Source organism: Neofelis nebulosa, chromosome 17 (assembly GCF_028018385.1).
Source record: "Neofelis nebulosa isolate mNeoNeb1 chromosome 17, mNeoNeb1.pri, whole genome shotgun sequence".
Classification (NCBI taxonomy): domain Eukaryota; kingdom Metazoa; phylum Chordata; class Mammalia; order Carnivora; family Felidae; genus Neofelis; species Neofelis nebulosa.
This window is the reverse complement of record NC_080798.1, coordinates 26,756,662-26,777,985: the sequence shown is the minus strand read 5'-3', so window position 1 is coordinate 26,777,985 and position 21,324 is coordinate 26,756,662. Positions and strand designations below refer to the sequence as shown.

Genomic DNA, 21,324 nt, shown 5'->3' with positions numbered 1-21,324 from the left:
ATGGCAGCCCTTCTCCCTACTGATCTTGGGAGACTCATCATAGTAATTGCTAACTTCTACTAAGCCAGACGTTGACCCCAGGGCTTTACCTCATTAGCTCAGTCAGTCCTCTGACAACACTCTTATGTGGTAGTTTCTGTTATTGTTCCCATTGTCACAGAGGTAGAAACTGAGGCAAGGAGGAAGTAGGAAACTTGTGCAAGGTCACGTGATTGGTAAGCAGCAGAGCCTGGCTGCAGGGTCCAGGCTCTGAACCAGGGCTCCTACCTGCCTTGCCAAGGAGACCTTCCACACTAAGGCCAGCTCTCTTTCCTTTTCCATGTGCCTCTGTTCCGAGCACCTGCTGTGTGCAAGGCCGATTTCCCCAAACAGCCTCACAGAACATAAGACAAGACAGCCCACTCAGAAGTGGAGATGGATGTAGCTGCTCACCTGAGGAATCCTAGAGTTGTTTCCATAAATTTTACTTTAAAAATAACTTTAAAAACACCTGCATATGCTCTCCTTGGGCACAAAATAGAATAGATGACTCCCTGGGCCCCGTCACTTCCCTTATGCCTTGGAGGTGACCACCATTATCAATTTGGCTTGTGTCCTTCTAGACTTTTTAAAGTACATTTAGGTACACATGCAAGTTACCTATGGAAAACATACTGTATCTTGGGTGTGTGTGTTTTAAGTTTATTTATTTATGTATTTTGAGAGAGCAAGAGAGAGTGAGAGAGAGCATGATTACACAAGCAGGGGAGGGGCAGAGAGAGGGGGAGAATTCCAAGCAGGCTCTGCACCATCAGCACAGAGCCTGATGTGGGACTTGAATTCACAAACCTGAGCCCAGATCAAGAGTTGGGCGTTCAACTGACTGAGCCATGTAGGCGCCCCTGTGTGTGTGTGTCCTTTTTATATAAAGGATACTATATTTTACACAGGGTTCTGCCACTTGGTTTTACCAATAGAAAATGTATGATACAATTTTTTGGGTGAGTTTTTTTTTAAGTTCATTTATTTATTTTGAGAGAGAGAGAGAGAGAGAGAGAGAGAATGAGTGCATGAGTGGGGGAGGGGCAGAGAGAGAGGGAGAGAGAGTCCCAAGCATGTTCCATACGGTCAGTGAAGAGCCCAAGGCAGGGCTCCAACTCACGAACTGTGAGATCATGACCTGAGCCAAGATCAAGAGTCAGATGCTTAACGGACTGAGGCACTCAGGTGCCCCTTGGGTGAGCTTTTATGTCAGGGACACTGCATTGTGCTGTTTTGTAGCTTTTCTTCCCTCCTCATTATGTCTTAGCTTTCCATGTTCACACATACAGATCTTCCTCATTCTCTTTCAGTGATGCTTACTTAGAATTGTGGCACTTTCTTTTTTCCCCATTTTTATTGAGATACAACTGACACATAACATTGTATTAGTCCAAGGTATACAAGGTAATGATTTAATATAGCATTAATATAGCGTTTTCAATATGCCAAAATTAAGTGTTTTATATGCACTATCTCATCAGTTGTCACATCAATGCTATGGAGTAGGTTGTATTATTATCCCCATTTTACTGATAGGCAACAAGGCTTAGAGAGACTGGGTAATGTGTCTTTGGCTCCACAGCTAGTAAATGACAGATCTGGGACATAAACTCTGACCAGTTTGCTCCAAGACCCAATATTATCTGATACACCTTGAGTGGATGCTTTAGCTTTTCCCCACCAATGGACATTTAAGGTGTGTCCAGGGTTTTGCTGCTATAAGCACAGCTGTATTGGATATTCTTGTGTGCGTTTCCTCTAGCACATGCAAGTGTTTCTCAACAGAGAAATAAAATAGCCAAGTCATGAGGTTTGTGCAATTATTAACTTTAAAAGATACTGTGAAACTCCTTTCTAAAGTGGCTATACTAGGGGCTATGCTTCTCATACACTTTCATCTTTTTTTAAAGATTCAGCCTGGGCACATCCTGGGAACTGGAAGGAGATCAGTTTAAAGTTAAAAGGAAATCACATTTTAAGACATTCAGATTGCTCATTCTGAAAGTGATTCATGATTTGGGTCCTTAAATATTTCTTGATTTGGAATGTCAGCTTTTATGTTACAGCTGGACTGGGCAGTATATATTGGGGAGCAGGGAAGTGGACAGAAGATTCTATAGCAAAAAATAAAAAAGGAAGATAAAAAGAATTAGTTCCTGCCTTAAAAAATTCAGCCATTGGGGCTCCTGGGGGGCTCAGTCGATTGAGGGGCCGACTTCGTCTCAGGTCATGATCTCGCGGTCCGTGAGTTCGAGCCCCGCGTCGGGCTCTGTGCTGACAGCTCGGAGCCTGGAGCCTGTTTCGGATTCTGTGACTGCCTCTCTCTGACCCTCCCCCATTCATGCTCTGCCTCTCTCTGTCTCAAAAATAAATAAACGTTAAAAAAAATTCAGCCATTATTATTATTAGTAATGATTCATAATAATTCATAATGAATTAGTAATAATTCATTTATTAGAATGAATAAAATAGGCTAGGAGACTAGAAGCAAATCTCTGGGGAATCTGGATATTAGAAATAGTAGCAATAGTATGGTAAAATATAACTTTTATTGAGCACAGTCTATGTGTGCAGATCCTTTATATTTCATTGACGTTCTCACAACAACCATATGAAGTGGGTATAATTATTCCAGCTTCACAGGTGAAGAGGCTAAGGCTCAGAGTGGTATAGTTACTGGTCCAGGGTTACACAGAAAGTAACAGGGGAGATTGGTGTTTCTGCCTTTACCACCTTGCCTCTCAAGCCTTGCTGTCACGGGCAGTGTAGCCCCTTGCATGGGCAGTGTAGCACCTGGCATGGTGATACCTATGCTCATGTGCTTGCTGTCTTACAGGCCATCGGCTTCTTCGCCAGCGATGTAAACTACCTGTTTGAAGGGGTGTACTATGGCCCCCTGATCTGTCTCATCTGCTCGTTGCTGATTGCCTGCACTGTCACCTCCTACCTCATTCTTGGACCCACTACGCTCTCCGCCACTGTTTTCTACCTCCTGATTTTACTAGTGGAGGTAATGTCTTTCTTTGACATCCATTTGATGTTGGATATCCCCGCAGAACTCCCAGGGCTCTGGAAGCTGGGGTACTCCTGAGGGGAAGTATTGACTCTTACTGACTATTCATTCCATTGTGGTTAAGTTTCAGCTTCAATTTCTGCCTCAAACCATTCTCTGACCACAAGGTTGGCCAAGGAAATAAGAGGTGAATACGACATGCCAAGTCCATCTTGTAGGCTTCTGGGAGGGTTTATCTGCCTCACAGACTTTCCTTAGTAGATATCCTCCATGTAAGGTTTTTGTTCCTTCTCTTCTACCTAGAATGTGGTAATGGACTAGCCTGGATAGCACTGAACATTTGTCTGAGCACAGTATAATGGGGGAAGGGAAGCAAATTTGCTGACAAAGATTGAGCTGAAATAAAATTGGGCAAAACAGGAAGTGACTCGTGTTATGTGTGCTCTGAATTATTGAAATCAAGTGTTTTCCTCCCTCAGTGTAGATATTCTGACCAAAAGGTGATTGTAACTGTTGGCAGGTTTAGGGTTTCCAAAGGCAAAGGAGTAATATTTGTTTAGTTAGCCACAGTCTGGCTTGGGACACAGGAGAGAAACACCCCTAGGATGTGGGAGGCAGGTGCTCTCAGGCACGATGGAGAGGTTTCCATTGGAAAATCTTCAGCAGGGCCCTGGAATCTGTAGAGTCACAATGGATTCAAACAGTGCAGAATCAAACTCAGGTATTCAATCCACATCTGGATTTTACCTTTGGGCATACTCCTGGTTGCCATACTTCTGCTGGGCTGAATTCTCCTGCCCTTGTCGAAAGAAGCTCTTGCTGCATTCTGACTGCAGGTGTTCCTGAACAGAAAGATTGTCAAGATACACAATCACACATCTGAGGTCAGTGACCAGCGCATCTGTGTGACCAGTGAAGTTCTCACCTGTATCAAGCTGATTAAAATGTATGCATGGGAGAAACCATTTGAAAAAATAATTAAAGGTACAGAAAATCTGGTTTTCTATTCTGAGCCTTGGGATGTCATGGTGGGCCAAGCGTCTCACCTTTTGGGGAGTTCTTTCATGCTCTGGGGGCTGTTCAAAGCTCTAGAGAATGTTGTTATGGTTAATCCCAATGCATTGGGTTTTTAATCTCTCAGACCTCAGAAGGAAGGAAAGGAAACTATTGGAGAAGTCTGGGGTCATCCAGAGCTTGACCACTGCAGCCTTGTATATAGCCCCTACAGCTGCCACAACAGTGATGTTCCTCATTCACACGTGTTTACAAAGGAAACTCACAATTTCACTAGTAAGTGCTTGGGATGCTTTGTTTTCCTCCCACACTGATGGGGAATTTTCTTGGGTGTTGTTTCATAGACTATGCCCTTCAAAGATCTGAAGGTTTTGCAAATAGATAATTGGTGTTGATTTTGACTTTCTAGACTTTTAGGATGCTCAACCTTTCTTCCATCTCAACCTGTCTGAGAAACTGACATACCTTCAGTAGCAACTGTGGGAGGGAGGGATGATAAAGTCATCCGGGGATGCAAGGGAGGTGGAAGGTGCTGTAAAAGCCCCAATGATTCTGCTTACATACCTTGAGAATCCTAAATTAAGGAGTTTCTTCAAATCCAAAATGGAGCCCTGAAAATATGCTTTAAAAGGAAAGCTAGAGCTTATTCTGCCTTGTCTTTGTGGTCTGACCCTGGCCCAGAAAATAGCAGTTGCCTTTTAGGGGTGGAATCCCAGTTCTCTGAGGAGAAAAGTCAGGGTGCTGCTTTGGGAGAGTGGGAATCCAGATGGGGCTTGGGGCAGGACACTGCATCCAAAACAAGATAGAGAGCATTTGAGAGTCTGCAGCCAAGGACTTATTTGTGCTCCAGACAGCAGGCACCCCTACTTGGCCCAGGCATACCAGAGAAGCACCCCTGAAGGTCTGAGGGTGGATGCAGGGGCTTTTATAAGGAAAACTCTCAGCAGGAGTTTAGGGCCACACTGCACTCACACAGTGAAGGATGAAGAAAGGAGTAGAGGTGGGGCACAGACTGGAAGGTCCCCAAGGTACTAGGGGTCACATTCTGGGATCCTGAGAGCTGAAGATGGTCTGCTGTAGTCAGGAAAAGTCTCCAGGACAGAGTGAGACATGGATTAGGCTTGAAGTGCAGGGAGATTTTGAATATTAGAGAAGAATACAATATCTAAGGCAAGGAAGAAAAAATATGATTGTAATAGCAATAATAGTATCAAACCTCATTGACAGTAGACAAACTCACATATACTTTCTTAGTGTTTCCTCAACTTTGTTCCTGTGCTCACTTCATGATTTTGGTACTATGCCAATCAGAACACTGAGCTTGTTGGGGGAGGGGACCTGACCAAAGTTTGCAGAATCACCCAGTACCAAGCTACACAGGAGCCAGGCCTACAGACATGGAGATCTTAAGATGAGTGCTCCTTCTCCACTTTTTCCAGTATCCCCAAAATACTGGCTTGGCCCCTGCCAAGTGAAGGATCTGCCTGTCAGAAGCTGTAGCGTCTGGCTCTGTGGTTTCTGGCTCAGGGATGAGGCTTTAGGGAGCAGAGAGAGCAGAACAGGGATGTGACGCTCACCGCCTACTCCCCTCTTCATACAGGCCTTCACAGTGATAGCCACCATGAATCCCATGCGGCTCTCAGTGTTCTTTGTGCCCTTTGCAATAAAAGGTCTCGCAAATTCCAAGTCTGCAGCAGAGAGATTCAAGGTGAGTTGTCAGAGGACTGTTTGTACGGCTCTCTGCTTGGGTGCTCATTTGCCTTCAGTCACCACGATGTTCCTCCTGAGCATGACCCGAAGCCAAGGCAGAGTCCAGTGTCAGTGGAGAGGGATTGGCTAACTCAGTGACCTCCCGTACGGAGGCTGGTGTGGGGGCTGGGGAGACTGATGAATCAGGTCTGGGGAGATCTTAGGATAGTATACACAAACCAGGTCTCAGACAGGAGGTCTGCAGACCCTGTCCAGTTTTGTATAGGGTTACCCTGATGGTTTTGGTTAAAAAAAATCATATTTGTTGTTTGCATTTAAAAACTGGAAATTTTATGTAAAAATCAGATTTCTGGATTCCCCTGAACAATCAGAAGATCTGGGAACACCAGACCCACATTCTCCTGTGGCCACAAATGGCTGGAGCTGAAGTGATAGCTGCCCTATTGAGATGAGGCCCTCAGATACAGTTTGCCACAGCCTCCACTGTGTCCTATTGTATCTCCAACACTGGGGCTGTTTTTCCTACTATTTATCATCTTAGCAATGGTCTATGTGACTTCTTTACATAGTTGGTCTTGCACCTACAGCATCTGAGTTTAAAAACCCTCATCCAAACTAATTTTAAAAAGCTTTTTTGTAGTCATCTCATTTATTTTATTTTATTTTTAATTTTGAAAGAGGGAGGGAGAGACAGGGAGAGAGAGAGAGAGAGAGAGAGAGAGAGAGAGAATCCCAAGCAGGCTCCACACTGTCAGCACAGAGCCCCACATGGGGCCCAAACCCATGAACCGTGAAATCATGACCTGAGCTGAAATCAAGAGTCTGACGCTCAGCTGGTTGAACCACCCAGGCACCCCTAGTCATCTCATTTAAATGCATGTAGTTCCCAGCCTATATCATTGACTCACACATTTATTCATTTATTCAAAAAAGTAGTTATTGAACCCCTACTACCTGCCAAGTACTAAGACTAAGAATACTATGGTTAGCGTGACTGACAGGGTCCCTGCTCTCAGGGAGTTACAATCTGGTATTAAAACAAGACAACTAGCACGTGAATTAATGGTCAAAGGAGATAACATCAGAAGAGCTATGATGCCAGTAAAACAGTGTGATGTTCTAGAGAGTACGTGAGGGAGGGCTGGGGCAACTTTGGGTGGGCTGGGCCCCGGAATGCCTCTCTGCTAAGGTGACTTTTGCTCTGAGTAATGATGACTCAGCTTCAGGAACAGCAAGTACAAAAGCCCTGAGGTTGGAATGAACTTGGCTTGTCTGAGTAAGGACAAGACAGTCCTTTACTGCCCCAGGAGCTCCACCCCCACCCCAACACCCTGACTTCTCTGCTGCTGATCAGGGCCCCCTGCTGCCTTCTCCCTACTGGCATGCTAGGCTCTCCCATCCTCCTCTTTATGCCCATTTTCACTTGTAGGGTGGGCAGAAATGAAGAAGCTACAGTCTGGACTCTGAAGGGTGGGCAGGAATGTTTGAGGAAAGAATGCCAGGAGAGACAGCTTGGAGGTCAGAGTTTTTGGCCAAGGATGGGTGTAGTTATGGTGGGAGAAGGGTGCAGAAAGGGTGAGGGTCAGGGCAAAGCTCTTGAACCCTGGGCTGCTCCTCCTGGAGACATTTAGGGGCTGGAGTTGCATAGGGCTGCCCCTTGGATGGGCACTAGCTCTCCAGGTCCCTTCACTCATCAGGGCTTCTTCAATTCCTTCTTCAGTCACTGAAGTTTTCTATCTGGCCATGTAGGCATTTGACTTTGAGACCCCCAAGCTGGAAGGGGGAGGAATGATCCCTTCTTCCTTTGTGCCCCCTGGTGCTATAACCCACCTCCCAGCCTGCTATGCCCTTTGGCTTTTGAAATACGGGGTGCCAGCTTTCCAGGGCAGGGAGAAGACAGCGGTGAGCCCTCAGGGAGGACCCCTCCTTGCAGGTGGACAACAGGTAGGAGGTGAGCCAGCTGCTGCAGCTGTGGAGACCTGTATCCTGAGGCTCTAGAGAGGGTGCCCCAGTGGGCACTGTGGTAGGGGTCTCCAGACCATTTTTTCTCTGTGCTGTTTGTGAAAAACAAACAAACAAACAAACAAACAAACAAAAAACAAAACAAAACAACAACAACAAAAACTGAGAACTGAAAAGCACTGAATGGCATAAACAAAATTAGAGACTGAGAATACACTTAGAACATTTGGGGGTAAGAGGATCCCATGTTTCTGTTCGCATTTGTTCATATCTAGATGTGTTGTTGTCATATTGACTCATTAAGCCAGTATATCACTCAAAATTTATTTAACAAAATTACAATATATGTAATAACAATTTTTTTGTAAGCAAGGGAATGAAAACCACAAAATTTGGGACAGTGGTTATCCGGTGGGGAGGGCATAGAGGGTTTGTCCACACCAAGCAGGGGAATAAGATGAAGAAGAACCCCATGGATAGGTAAAAGTTATGGATTTGGGGTTCAGTGGTGGACTTATGAATATTCATTAAGTTATTAAAAATACCTAAACAAGTAGGTGCCCAGCTGACTAACAAAGAGGTGCATGCAATTCCCAATGATGACTGTATGTCTTTACCCAAATGTTATAATTAATCCAATTCAATATACCTAAGGTTCAATTATAAAAAGAGACCACCTTTTTTTCTTGTGAAAATAGCTTTTTGTTTGTCTTTGTAAAATACTCATTGTAAAAGATTCAGACAATGCAAAAGTTGCAGAGAATAAAAACCGCTCAATCTCCACTACCTAGAGATAAAACCATTGTCCAAAATGTCAAGAAATCTCTCTCGATCTCTTTCTAAGCAAATATCCAGGGAGAGACGTGTGAATATAATTTGACTGCAATAAGATTATACTTCCCACCCACCTCTTTTAATGCTAGAATTCATGTAGTTCGACTCATATTTCACAGTCAGGGAGCTGGAGACACAGGGAGAAGTGACCTGCTCATGGCCACACTTTGAAATGGATGGCCCTGAACAGTTTCCCACAGTGTGCTATGTGGGCAGACCTTCTTACTTTTAATAGTTATAAATGAAATTTAATTAGAAAAATGGCACATCTGTATGATGATTCAACAGCTGTTCTTACCCGTCCAAAATGAAACAGAAAAGAACTAAGAGTGCTGGCAGTTTGCAGGTATGAAAGAGTGGCCCAGCGGTCTGAAATTTGGAAAACCCTGATCTAGAACTCTCACAGGTAGGGCCCAGCTTCCTCTTAACTGGTGGTGGTTCTTTAAACTTTTACCGTTTACTAGAAGTTTATAAACCAGACCAACAGGCAGGCCGGCAAAATGGGCACACATTCCTATTAGACTAAAGAACTGAATTCATCCTTCCTTTTTTCTTTTGTCTCTACAGAAATTTTTCCTCCTGGAGAGCCCTGTTTTATATGTCCAGCCATTGAAAGACCCCAGCAATGCACTGGTTTTGGAGGAGGCCACCTTGTCATGGCGAGACACCTGCCCTGGGATTGTCAATGGAGCCTTGGAGCTGGAGAAGAAGGGGCACATTCCCGAGGGGGTGACCAGGGCTCAGCCACCTCTAGGAGCCCTCAGGCCAGAGGACACAAAGGGCAGCCTAGCCCCAGAGTTGCACAAGTTAAACCTCGTGGTGTCAAAGGTAGCCTTATCGAGGCCACGCAGGCAGGCCGGCTGCCAGACTTTTGGGGCCTAAGGCCCGAGCTTCCTGCCACCATTTCCTTGGCTAAAAACTGCCCTCTCTAAACCCCTCTTTTAAATACCAATTATTCCTGGAGGGCAAGCACAGGAAGTCTTTCATGCTTTAGTGGGAACCAATTGATCATCTACAATTTGTTTTCTGATAACAAGATCCAGAATATTATGCTATATGCTGGGAGAGAAGGGGAAAGAGACCAACATTTATTAAGTTGCTAGTATGCGCTGGGAACTACCCTACACTTTTCCATTTGGTTGCTCTGTGAACTCACCTTATCTGGTTTCTTCTCTGACTAATATTTGCAAGGGCTAGCTTCCCTTCTTGTCCAAATTTCGCCTCTGTACCTTCCTCCTGGAAGTGAAACTAGGTGAGGCCCCACCCACATCTCTGACCTCTTCTCCCACTCATTCCTTCCACACCAGCTACACTAGCCCTCTCATAGCACTTTGGCAGCAGACCTTGTTCCTGTCTCACGACCTTTGCCCCTGATGTTCCATGGTTTGGAACCACCAGATCTTCCTGTGTCTGGCTCTTTCTTGTCATTCAGGTCTCAGCTGCAATGACAACTGCCTTAAGAAGCCTTTGCTGGCCAACCCATCTATAATTTGCTTCGGTCACAGCAGCAAATTTCATTTTACTTAAATCACTTATCTTCATCTGATATTATTTGTTTGTTTGTTTGCTTATTTATTTCATGGTTTATCTCCCCCTCCCCCATCAGAATATGGAATGAGAGTTCTTTTATTCATTACTTGATACCTAGGAGAAACTTAAATACCATTTAATGGATGGATGAATGAATAAGTGTATGTATGCATGAATTCTGTGAGGCTGACTTCTCTGTGCCCATTTTATACATGAAGAAACTGAGGCACAGAGAGGATAAATGACTTGCCCAAGATAATAGAGCAGAAAGGTACGGATCTGGAATTTGGGTTTCTTGCCTGATAGGACCACCTATCCATGAATTCCTCTCTGTCACTTGCATGTGACTTCCTTCCTTTGAGATTGTGACATCCTACCCTTTTGAGCTTTGCTAGTCTGAGAGGCCTTGGGGTGGATGTGGTTATTTTGTTTTCTATTTGTCATTTTGTGTTCAAACAACAGACCCACCCTGGGTGAGTAGGAGGGGTGTGCTGTCCCAATGTTCCTCCTTGGCTTTGCAGGGGACCTTGTTGGGGGTCTGTGGCAACACTGGAAGTGGCAAGAGCAGCCTTTTGTCAGCCATCCTGGGGGAGGTAAGTGACTTGTGACTGCATGCATGCCCATCCACAGGCAGCCCAGGGACTCCCAAGCTTGAGTTCCCCCAGTCCACCTCACCATCACTTTCTTGCTTGATGGGATCTGAGCCAATGCAATTTTTATAAATTGAGAGCAGTTGGGCATGCACCGAGGGGGAGGTGTGTTATAAATGTGCCGCCTTCTCACCCTCCAGGAGTGCTGCCTCTTAGCTCACCCAGAGATCTGCCCTCACCAGTTCTCTGTGCTTTCCCCACCCTGTTTGTAATCAATCAGCTCTCAGGGTGATGATACAGGGTGTCCCAAAATTTAATATGATAATAAAAATCATCTCATGAAGCCAAACTCAGAGTGAGACAGGTGTCCTTTGTGAGAGGACATCAGGAGAGCAATGTGGAGGGAGGGAGGAGGAGGAAGAAGGAAGGAGGGGCAAGGGAGAGGAGGCCCTCCTTCATGGGATGGGACAGGACAGTCTTACACTTACACTCCAGCAGTGGAATTTACATGCCTGGTGGGTGCCCCTGCCCCTGAGATCCAAACCCTCCAAGTCCAGTCTGCAGATATTCTTGAAGTCTGCTTAGTCTGCAGCCAGGCAGACATGTGCCTCAGCCTACCCTTCTTCCAGTTTCCAAAAAGCCCTAACCTGTTGCTCTAAAACAATTGAGATCACATTGCACACTTTTCACTGAACAACACTTTAAAACAGCCATGGCATCTGGTGTGAATTTATGGCCATCTCCCCCAGGGGGTTCTCTTCAGTACTTCCCCGCTCAGCCCCAGCCGCACCCAGCCCTGGGCTGCTCTCTCTCTCCCCTCCTTTCTTTGCCCTCCTTCCAGGTTGTTGGGAGGACTCGCAGTTTCTTCCTTTATCTAGCTCTTCCCTCAGCTTTTCCCAAATGTTATAGTCAACCTCATCACTTCCTTGGAATGTGGTCATATTGTCCATGGAACTCTCTCCTGACAGCTCACCTGTTCATGCTCCACATGTGATGGCCTTGCCCCAACTTCTTGGAAATAAGATTGTACTTAAATAAAAAATAGTAAAAATAGTTTGAATAGTACTTTCATGCCAGGCCCTGTGCTAAGAGCTTCCTATTTTCTCCTTTAACTTGGAAATAACCTCATGAGGAAGGCAGCCATTATGGCCAGTTTATAGGTGAGCAGATGAGGTTCAGAGAGGTGACTGGCCCAAGGTCACACCACAGGTGAGGGAGGAGCCAGGGTTGAAACCCAGGTCCACTTGATGTCAGAGCTTCGCTTTTCACAATGGCAACATTTCCTTGCAGCCTCCATCCAAGGCCACCTTTCTGTGTGGCCAGTGGTTTCTCAGTTTCCTCTTGAAATGAACCAGTCACTTCCCATCTAATAAAGGGAGACAAAAAGATATCATTTTAAAGTTTTGTTCTAATTAATTAAAGCCTGGCTCCAAATCAGAAGTAGGAAGCACAGGTTAATAAAGAGAAAGGAACACAGGATGATGATATCTTATGCTGGGGTGGTGGGGATGGGGGTTACAGTCTTTTTTTTTAAGTTTATTTATTTATTTTGAGAGAGAAAATGCATGCACAAGTGGTGGAGGAGCAGAGAGAGAGAGGGAGCGAGTGAATCCTAAGCAGGCTCCATGCTGCCAGCACAAGCCTGACTCAGGTCTTGATCCCACAAACTGTGAGATCATGACTTGAGCTGAGATCAAGAGTCAGACATTTAACTGACTGAGCCACCCAGACACCCCTCCCCCCAGCTCTTTTTTAAAAGGGCTTTTAAATTTACCAAACAGAAAAGCAGAAAGACACTAAACACCCATATACCTACCATCTAGATTCAACAGTTGATAGCATTTGCATTTTTGCCACATTTATGTAGAAACACATTTTGTGGAACTATTTTAAATTACAGAGATTGTGAGACTTTTCCCACTTAATACTTCATCGTGATGTCCCCCCAAAAAGGACTTTTTCCCATCTACACAGGATGACATTATCACATCTAATGACATCAGAAATAATTCTGTTGATATCCAGAGATGGTCAGAGATGACCTAGAACATTCCATCTCACCATGAAGACCATGGAAGCACCACTTGCTAGAGAATGGGACTGGAGAAATAAGAAAAAGTATGGGGCGGCTTCAAGGCAGACCTTGGATCTAGTCACAGCAGGAACTGGCCTGGTTTAGCTCTGGCTCCTGTCCCACATTCCCAGGACCTTCCCTCAGACTCACTGGTGGGCCTGGCAGGACCATGTTAAAATTCCCTTTACATTGGAGAGCCCCGAGGGTCCCAGGGGGTGGTGGGTCACTGGACACTGTGGCTGCTGAGCCAGACAGGGTCCTCCCCTGTTCCACCCGGTCCTGAGGCTGACTCCCTTTGCTGCAGATGCACTTGCTGGAGGGCTCAGTAGGGGTGCATGGAAGCCTGGCTTATGTCCCCCAGCAGGCCTGGATCATCAGGGCTAGCGTCAGGGAGAACATCCTCATGGGAGGCCAGTACGACAAGGCCCGGTAAGCTTCTGGGAGGGCCCAGGAGGGACACAGGTGCGTGGGGCTGGTTGGGGGAGGGATCCCCAGCTGTGAATAGTAATTTGACAACTGCCAACACTTGCTATGTGCTCACTTCTATGCGTCAACATATTTCCTCCTCGCTGTGAAAGAAAGATTATTATCATATCATTTTCTAGATGAGTCAGTTGAGGCCTCAAGAGGTTAAATGATTTGCCTAAAATCACAGACCGTGGAGGATATGATAGAATCAGGATCTGAACCCAGTTGCTATCAGAAATTCCATGCTTACCTATTATATTATAGGAGTCAAAATAACCCTCTCCCTCCAACAACGGTACTTTAAAACTTCATTTGTATTAATGAATTCCCCACCTCTAAGTCAAAAGGTAAAGCAAATAGGGTGATGAGGTTGTGGGATGTAGAAGAAACCAGTACTGGTGAGCCACCACCACCATCCTTGCCCTTTGTGGTCTCTATCTCCCGGTCTGGGGTTTACCTGCTTCAGACATGCACTTGGAAGTTAGGAGTGAAGTCTATTCACCAAAACAGCCCTGAATGCTATAGCTGTGCTTCCAACTCTGGTGGACCTTGGCCTCCTTTGACCATTTGCTTGATTTTATAATCTGCCCCCAGTAGCAATGTTGAGGGGGATGGGTGTACAGGTGTACCAACTGGTCACCTCCAGCTGGCTGTCCTGTGGGCTCCTCAGTGTCGAGTCCAACACCAGCTCATGAGCGCCCTGCTTGCCCAACCCTCATCCTGCCTGCTTCTCTTCCCAAGTTGTCCAATTTGGTTTAATGACATCAGTGAACTGTGTACCCCAGCAAGACTGACGCCTCGTCTTTTGATGCTGCACATCTAATTTGTCACTCACATTGGACAATTCTGTCTCCTATATATCTCTTGTATTTCTCTCTTCTTCTTCATCTCACTGCCAGTTCTTGCCTGCTATCTCTTGCTTGGACTGTTCCCGCTGCCCCTGCCCTTGGCTCCTTGTCTCCAGTCTTCTGCTCTTTCCACCTTGTGTCCTGCCTGCAGGGCAGCCATCCCCAAACACAACTCTCATCTTGTCATTGCTCTGCTTTCAGACTGATATAGCTCACAGGGCAGTTTTTTTTTAAATATATGAAATTTATTGTCAAATTGGTTTCCATACAACACCCAGTGCTCATCCTAAAAGATGCCCTCTTCAATACCCATCACCCCCCCCCCCCCGTCACAGGGCAGTTTTCAAGTATCTGGTCCAAAAGAAATGCACCAATTCTTAGACTCAGCACTGCTAGGTGTTTAATGTATAGGTAGTATCACCCATGAACACAAAGGCCCATATACCAGAATGTTCATATTACACATTGTTAATAGTACCAAAAGACTATAAAGAACCCCAATGTCCATCACAGGGACAGTGGTTAAATAATTTATGGTGCAGCCATATAATGAAATATTATGGTGCCATTAAAACAACACAAACCTATATATGCTGCACACAAACATATTTGACCACATTATTTCTGAATGAATATGTAAAAAACTATAATAGTGGCTGTTTCCGAGGTAAACAACTGAGAGTCAAAGATGGGAGAAGCTTGCTTTTCATGATATCTTTTGTTGTTGTTGTTGTTTTGTTCAAATATTTACTAAATGCACATATCAGATTAAAGGAAATGAAGGGAGGAAGGAAATGCAAAAAGCCTCCCATGCTTTACTGTTAAATGCTGGATCAAGTCCAAATTTCTTAACATGGAGTGAGAGACCTTTCCCTTCCTGACTTGGAAAGGCTGCAGGGACTGTGGCTGGGCCACCTGTCCCTTCAGTTCTCTGTCCGTCGCAGGTACCTCCAGGTGCTCCATTGCTGCTCCCTCAACCGGGACCTGGAAATTCTGCCCTTTGGAGACATGACAGAGGTGAGTGGGAGGTGAGCACCCCCTGCCTCTGCTGTGATGGTGCCTTTGTAATGGTTTTTCTGGGGTCCTCGTGCTGCCTCCCTGGGTATGTAGAGGAGGGATTCCAGCCCTTCCTTCCCAAAGCAGCTCACGGCCCTGTAGCTGCTGCCTCAAAGCCTTCCCCACCCAGGGAGGGAATTGGGGCTCATCTTATAGTGAGAGCTGGCAACAAGTCTACCTTACCCCACAAGGATGGGGAGCTGACCTCAAACTCCACCTTTGGAGCAAGAGCAGTGGAGGCTCTGTGAAGATGAGAAACCTCCCATCCATTCCTCTTTCCTTTCCCTCTGCTCCCTCCCTCTCTGCCCCCTCTGGCCAGCTCTTCCTTTGCCAGTGGGAATAGCAGCCATGGCTATCCAATGGCGATATGATTCACATTTTTGTGATAATTGACGTCTTTCACATCTGTAGCCACTTTTAATCTGCATAAAACCTTTATAAGATAAAAGGACTATTATTGTCTTGATCTTATGATATATTAATAGCTCAGTCTGCTGATCACCAGATGCAAAATTGTAGCAACCTGAATGAATTGTCTTAAGTGAACCTCAGGTAGCTCTAGGAGGTCAGTGCTTTTATTATCCTTCTTTTAGAGATGGATACCCTTTACCCTGTAAACCCTTGAGAGCATAGAGCTCAGTTGTCTTATTCAGGGCTATCTCTTCAGTAGAAAGAACAAGTTCTGGTTTGTAGAATGGCGTCAATAAGAGTATGGACCTGGTCAAGCTTGAGGTCTAGATGAGCTGATATGTACGAAATGCCGTGGACAGTGCCCAGCTAGAGCAGGCGTTGGTTTATCATCACAGCACAGTAGGCACTTAGTAAGCATTTGTTGAGTGATGACTCAATGCAAAACTAAGCCTTTGACTGGGTGAAGCAGCCTGTCCCAGGGCACACAGTGGTGAACTAGAGGCAGAGCAGTGACAGGAGGTTGCCCTGCTGCTCTTTAAACTCTGCTTCTTTTCTACAGAGACCATAAGAGTTCATGGTAGAGCAGGGATGGGGACTTAGGCCCTGGCACCCTTGTCTGCAGAGATGACTGAGGGACTGGCCAGCCAGCAGGTGCTGGCATGCTAGTCTGCAAGGGGACCCAAAACATGCTGTCCAGTAACTCTGGTTGCCTGTTACTGTCAGCAACTCCTGACATAAGGTGTATAAGGTACTCCTTCTCTTGACAGCAACAACAGAGCCTCCTTCTAGCCATTGCAGCTCTGTCCTGTTGAGCAGCTGTACACCATGCAAACAATCTTAGACAGAGAGGGCTGATGATGCTGCAAGTCGACAGTCGCTGTCAACAGAAATTTAAAAGCCAAATAAGACATAAGGAGGTGCTCTTCCTTAGGAATAATTTGTTTTATTAAATAGAGTTTTAAAATGCCACCTTAGAAGTTGACAGGTTTAGAAACATTGTATCTAGTTATGAGTAATAAAATTTTAATTAACTGAAAAATCAGTTTCTTCATTCCCTATTAAGCAAATTTTGAAAAATATTAAAAAAAATACCAGGGGTGCCAAATCACTAGGTGTCCAGGAGCGTGCACCAAAGAGGTTCATTGTGTCATATGTGCCTACCTGGCTAACTTTGAGCATACCTGGCTGGGCTTGTTCTCTGGACACAGTGCCTTTGGCTGTCTATTTGCAGATTGGGGAGCATGGCCTCAACCTCTCTGGGGGGCAGAAGCAGAGGATCAGCCTGGCCCGCGCTGTCTACTCTGACCACGAGCTTTATCTGCTGGACGACCCTCTATCTGCTGTGGACACCCACGTGGGGAAGCACATCTTTGAGGAGTGCATTAAAAAGATGCTTAGGGGGAAGACTGTCATTCTGGTGACCCACCAGCTGCAGGTGATCACCCTTTCAGGGCTCTGGCCATGATTGATGACTAATGTAGATCTGAACATTTTCTTTTTCTTTCTTTCTTTCTTTCTTTCTTTCTTTCTTTCTTTCTTTCTTTCTTTCTTTCTTTCTTTCGAGAGAGCCAGGAAGCAAGCAGGGGAGGGGCAGAGAGAGGGGGAGACAAAGGATCCAAAGTGAGCTCTGTGCTGACACCAGAGAGCCTGACACAGGGAGGGGGGGGGCTTGAACTCACCAATCATGAGATCATGACCTGAGTTGAAGTCAGACGCTTAACCAACTGAGGCACCCAGGTGCCCGATGCTCACGTTTCTGCCATTGATTCTGCCATTGGTTCAGTAACAACCTCACAGCAGCTACCTCTTCCTCTCAGACTAGACCTCAAAACTTGAGGAGCATTGTAAAAAACTTGGATGTCTTCTGCTTTCCCCATGGAGAGGGTAGGCTGGTAAATGGTTTCTGTGGCTGGTAAAAATTGAAACCAAATTTTAAGTTCTCCTTCAGATTTGATGGATTGACTTCTGCTTTTGAAGTTACGAAGAAATCTTTCAGAGAAGAATTCCCCAAGTCTCATGTTCTTGGATGAAGTACAGTGACCATGCTAGGTGCTGCCTCTCATAATGCCTTTGCCCTAGATACTCCCATACTTGGTTCCGGCCTCAAGGCATTATTATTATTTCTCCCTCTACTTTTGTTTTGGCCTATTTTTTTTGGTACAAAATATTTAAGACATAAGAACAGTTTATTAAATAGTCTAATGAAAACCCATGTTTCTACCACCCAGAAGACACAATTGAACATAGATCCCCTCTCTGATTGCATTCTGTCTCCTGCCTCTTGTTCTCCTCACTTTCCTGTTTGTCATTCCTGTGCAGGCCTCCACACTCTTACAACACATGTAAGCACCTCTAGACATGGTAAAGTGCCCTTTTGAATATTTTAAAGCTTTATGTAATTGATATTTTACTTCCTGCGTCATTTGGTAATTTGCATGTTTCACCCAATATTGTATTTTTGAGATGTCCCATGTTGATACATGCAGCTTTTTAAAATTCTCACTGGCGTAGCAGTCCAATATCTGGGTACAGCAGAATTTATTTCTCTGGGATTGACATCTAGGTTGTTTCTCATTTTTCATTTTTACAAAAAAAATGCTTTGGCGTACGTCATTTCATATGTGTCTTTATGTATGTTTGAGAATTTATTGGGATTAGAGTTTTAGGCATCCAATTGTTGGGTCATAATGCTTAAATATTTAATTTCACTAGATATTATCATGTTGTCTTCCACAGTATTTGGACTAATTTGCAACCCCCTACCTTGTACGAGATTCCCTATACCTGCAGTCATCACCAATGCTTGCACTTATGCAATGCTTTAAGATTTTTGCCAACATGAGGGGATAAAATAATATTTTATTATGATTTAAATTTATATTTTCCTTATGAGTGGTGAAGTGGGATATCTTTTTGTATGCTTACTGAAGGCTCTATTTCTTCTGACTCTTTAGTATTTAGCGTTTTGTGACCAGATCATTTTGCTAGAAGATGGGAAAATCTGTGAAAAAGGAATTCATAGTGAATTAATACAGAAAAAGGGACAATACGCCCAACTCATCCAGAACATGCAGGGAGAAGCCACACAGGTGATTTCCAACCCGCCCCACACTGCCCATGTAGAGGAGCACCCCCTGACCCCTGCATTCATGACATGTTCTTTCTTCCCAGGATCCACTGCAGGACACAGCAAAGACAGCAGAAGACTCTCAGGTGCAAGGGCAAGCCCAGACCACCTTCCAGGAAGAGTCTGTCTATGAAAATGCTGGTAATGGTGCTGGGCAACAGGGCAAGAACACCTGTGCGTCTACCTGGGTCCTCTAGATGACCTAGCATTTCCTCCTGGACCCCAGACAGGGCCATGTCTTTCACTGGCCAGGATCCTAGACCACATGATCCAAGTAGTTGAGGGTGGTGGGGTTCGGACTGTGCTGGTCAGGAGGCCTGAAGATCTAGGAAGTAAGTGTTGTGGGGGGCAGAGTTGAGAGTGTGCAGAGGCAGACACAGAGTGTGGGTAGCTTTGGCCTGGAGTGGCATAAATTTAACTGTAAGGCATTTAGACTTTCAATCATTACATATTTGTTGAAAGCAAATGTTGAAAACAAAGGTATTAGAAATCAGAAATGAGGGACACCTAGGTGGCTCAGTCAGTTAAGTGTCCAGCTCTTGATTTCGGCTCAGGTCAATGATCTCACGTTGGTGAGTTCAAGCTCCATGTCAGGCTCCATGATGACAGTGCGGAGCCTGCTTGGAATTCTCTCTCTCTCCTCTCTCTCTGCCCATTCATTGCCTGTGCATGCTCTCAGAGTAAATAAACTTAAAAAAAAAACAGATATGAATTTGGCCCAGTCTTGGATATCCAGAAGCTCACAGTCTAGCTCTTTTCTGAAACAGGGCAGCAGGGCAGAAAGACCTTCATTTTTAAAGTAAGACAGTTCTCAATTTGAATTCCAACTCTGCTGCTTACAAAGCTGGGTGACCTTGGCAAAGCAACATAACCTCTCTGAACCCTCATTTGCAAAATTGAAGGTAACTAGTGCTTACTTTGTAGTGTTGTAGTGGAGATAAGATGAGGTCATGTGTAGGGAAGCCCCAGGATAGTGCTTGGCCTATTAGAGGCTCTTGTCACCAAAATCATCTAGCAATGAAGCAGCTCGATTTGGGCAGAAGAATAATTGGAAGATCACAAAATGAAAAGTTGAAGAATCACTCTTCAGCAATTTTGAGCCATAAGTGGCAGGAACAGGTGCAGGATCTTTTTGAAGAAAATCTACTCTAAATATTTTCCATAATAGTGTGATTTCCCTCAAAATTCAAATTCCAGGAAGAGAGCCCTTTCCCCAGGGGAAATTAGGGCATTATTAGAAGAAGGGAGAGCCTTAGGCAGAAATGACAGATACCCCCACAGTGCTGCTTCCTTTTGTTGCTACTGTCATCAGTAGCATCTACTGGGACTTCAGGAACTCGTCTCTCTTCCCTGCTCTAGGACAAGAGTCTAGACAGCTGTTTTGTTTTTTTTTTTTTGAGGACTTCTTAGAAGAATATTCCTGCAAAGCATCTTAGCAACTATCTATAGGCTTGCCAGTTGTCAGATGAGGAAACAGAGAAGTTAAATGATTTGCCTAAGCTTGCAAAGTATTGTAATGACCATTCTGGAACCCAGTTTTCTGGTTCCATATCATTGCTTTCTTCATTCTCTCCTGCTGCCTCTCCCAACCCATCAAGATCTTGGGAGCCCCCAGACCCCAAGGATTATTGAATGGCTGGGGTTGAAACCCCTTTGCAGGCTGTGGAATTCAGGTCAAAGTTACCTTTGGCAGAGTTTTCCAAGGAAAACATGCTGGTTAGAATCAGACTTGGATGGGGCACTGCAGTTGGAAGATGAGGTCTCTGGAAAAGGGTGGAAGTCAGGGGTGGAAGGCTTCATAAAAAGTCTTCTTGACCTTGGAAGGCCATGCAAGTGATTGAAAGACACATCATTTCCTTGTTTTCTTACTCTGACCCAGTGCTGGAAAATCAGCTCACAAGGAAGGAGAAGATGAAAGAAGGGTCCCTGAGATGGAGTGTCTACCACCACTATATCCAGGCAACTGGAGGTACAGTATGTCAGCTGCCATGCCAGGCCTGGGGCTCTCTCTCTGACTGGACCTGCCACTGAAACTGGGTCAGACTGGAATGTGTGCAGTCATGCAAAGTAGAGAGGCACAGAGGAGTCATGCCATTCACGGGTTTGACCTGCAAAATTCCAATCTCAGCCACACTCAACTACCACCATAGTCAGTGCTGGAAGTTAGGTTTCGTATTGTGTTAAAATGTACCTGAGATTTATTTTAATCAGGTATGGTAAGACATGCAGGCATGCATGGAAATTATTGACACAAAGGGAGAAGTTTATGTTCACAGGATCCTAGGAACAGGAGACAGGGCATGCCATGCAGGGCCACATTGGTCAGGAGGCAGAGGGAAGGCCCCAAGGCCTTATTGGGGTTTTTGTGGGAAGGAGTGGGTGTGACAGGGTGGGTATGCTGAGTAAGTTTAGGATTATAATGAATAATTGGGGGGGGGGGCTCTGGGCTATAGGACTGGTCCCTAGTTATTTGGAACCTGGGCCTGGGGTGATTTAGGGCAGGAATGTTGGTTTGGTGTGTGAGTTTGATGCAGGATGAGGTTGGGAGTGTGGCTGTGTGTTGGTTGATTTGTACATCCCAAGTGTGCTCACAGGGGGTCATTTGCTGTTTCTAGGAATTAGCCCTGGGAAGAGCAGTCTCCTCAAGATCAAGGCCCCAGCTGCCA

At 45.2% G+C, this 21,324-nt stretch overlaps 1 protein-coding gene across 3 annotated transcripts in view; it reads left to right on the top strand.

Annotated features, from left to right (window-relative positions):
* Nucleotides 1-21,324, top strand: part of LOC131499080 (ATP-binding cassette sub-family C member 12) — a 174,680-nt gene that overhangs the window by 22,749 nt on the left and 130,607 nt on the right. For 2 of the 3 annotated variants that reach the window (XM_058706804.1, XM_058706802.1), the window contains exons 7-18: nt 2,858-3,031; nt 3,871-4,018; nt 4,176-4,324; nt 5,649-5,756; nt 9,122-9,382; nt 10,606-10,677; nt 13,053-13,177; nt 15,009-15,081; nt 16,763-16,966; nt 18,486-18,620; nt 18,703-18,799; nt 20,538-20,627. In XM_058706804.1, coding sequence (XP_058562787.1) covers nt 2,858-3,031; nt 3,871-4,018; nt 4,176-4,324; nt 5,649-5,756; nt 9,122-9,382; nt 10,606-10,677; nt 13,053-13,177; nt 15,009-15,081; nt 16,763-16,966; nt 18,486-18,620; nt 18,703-18,799; nt 20,538-20,627 — 1,636 coding nt within the window. The remainder of the gene's footprint in view (nt 1-2,857; nt 3,032-3,870; nt 4,019-4,175; nt 4,325-5,648; nt 5,757-9,121; nt 9,383-10,605; nt 10,678-13,052; nt 13,178-15,008; nt 15,082-16,762; nt 16,967-18,485; nt 18,621-18,702; nt 18,800-20,537; nt 20,628-21,324) is intronic. The other variant, XM_058706805.1, reaches the window with a different exon arrangement.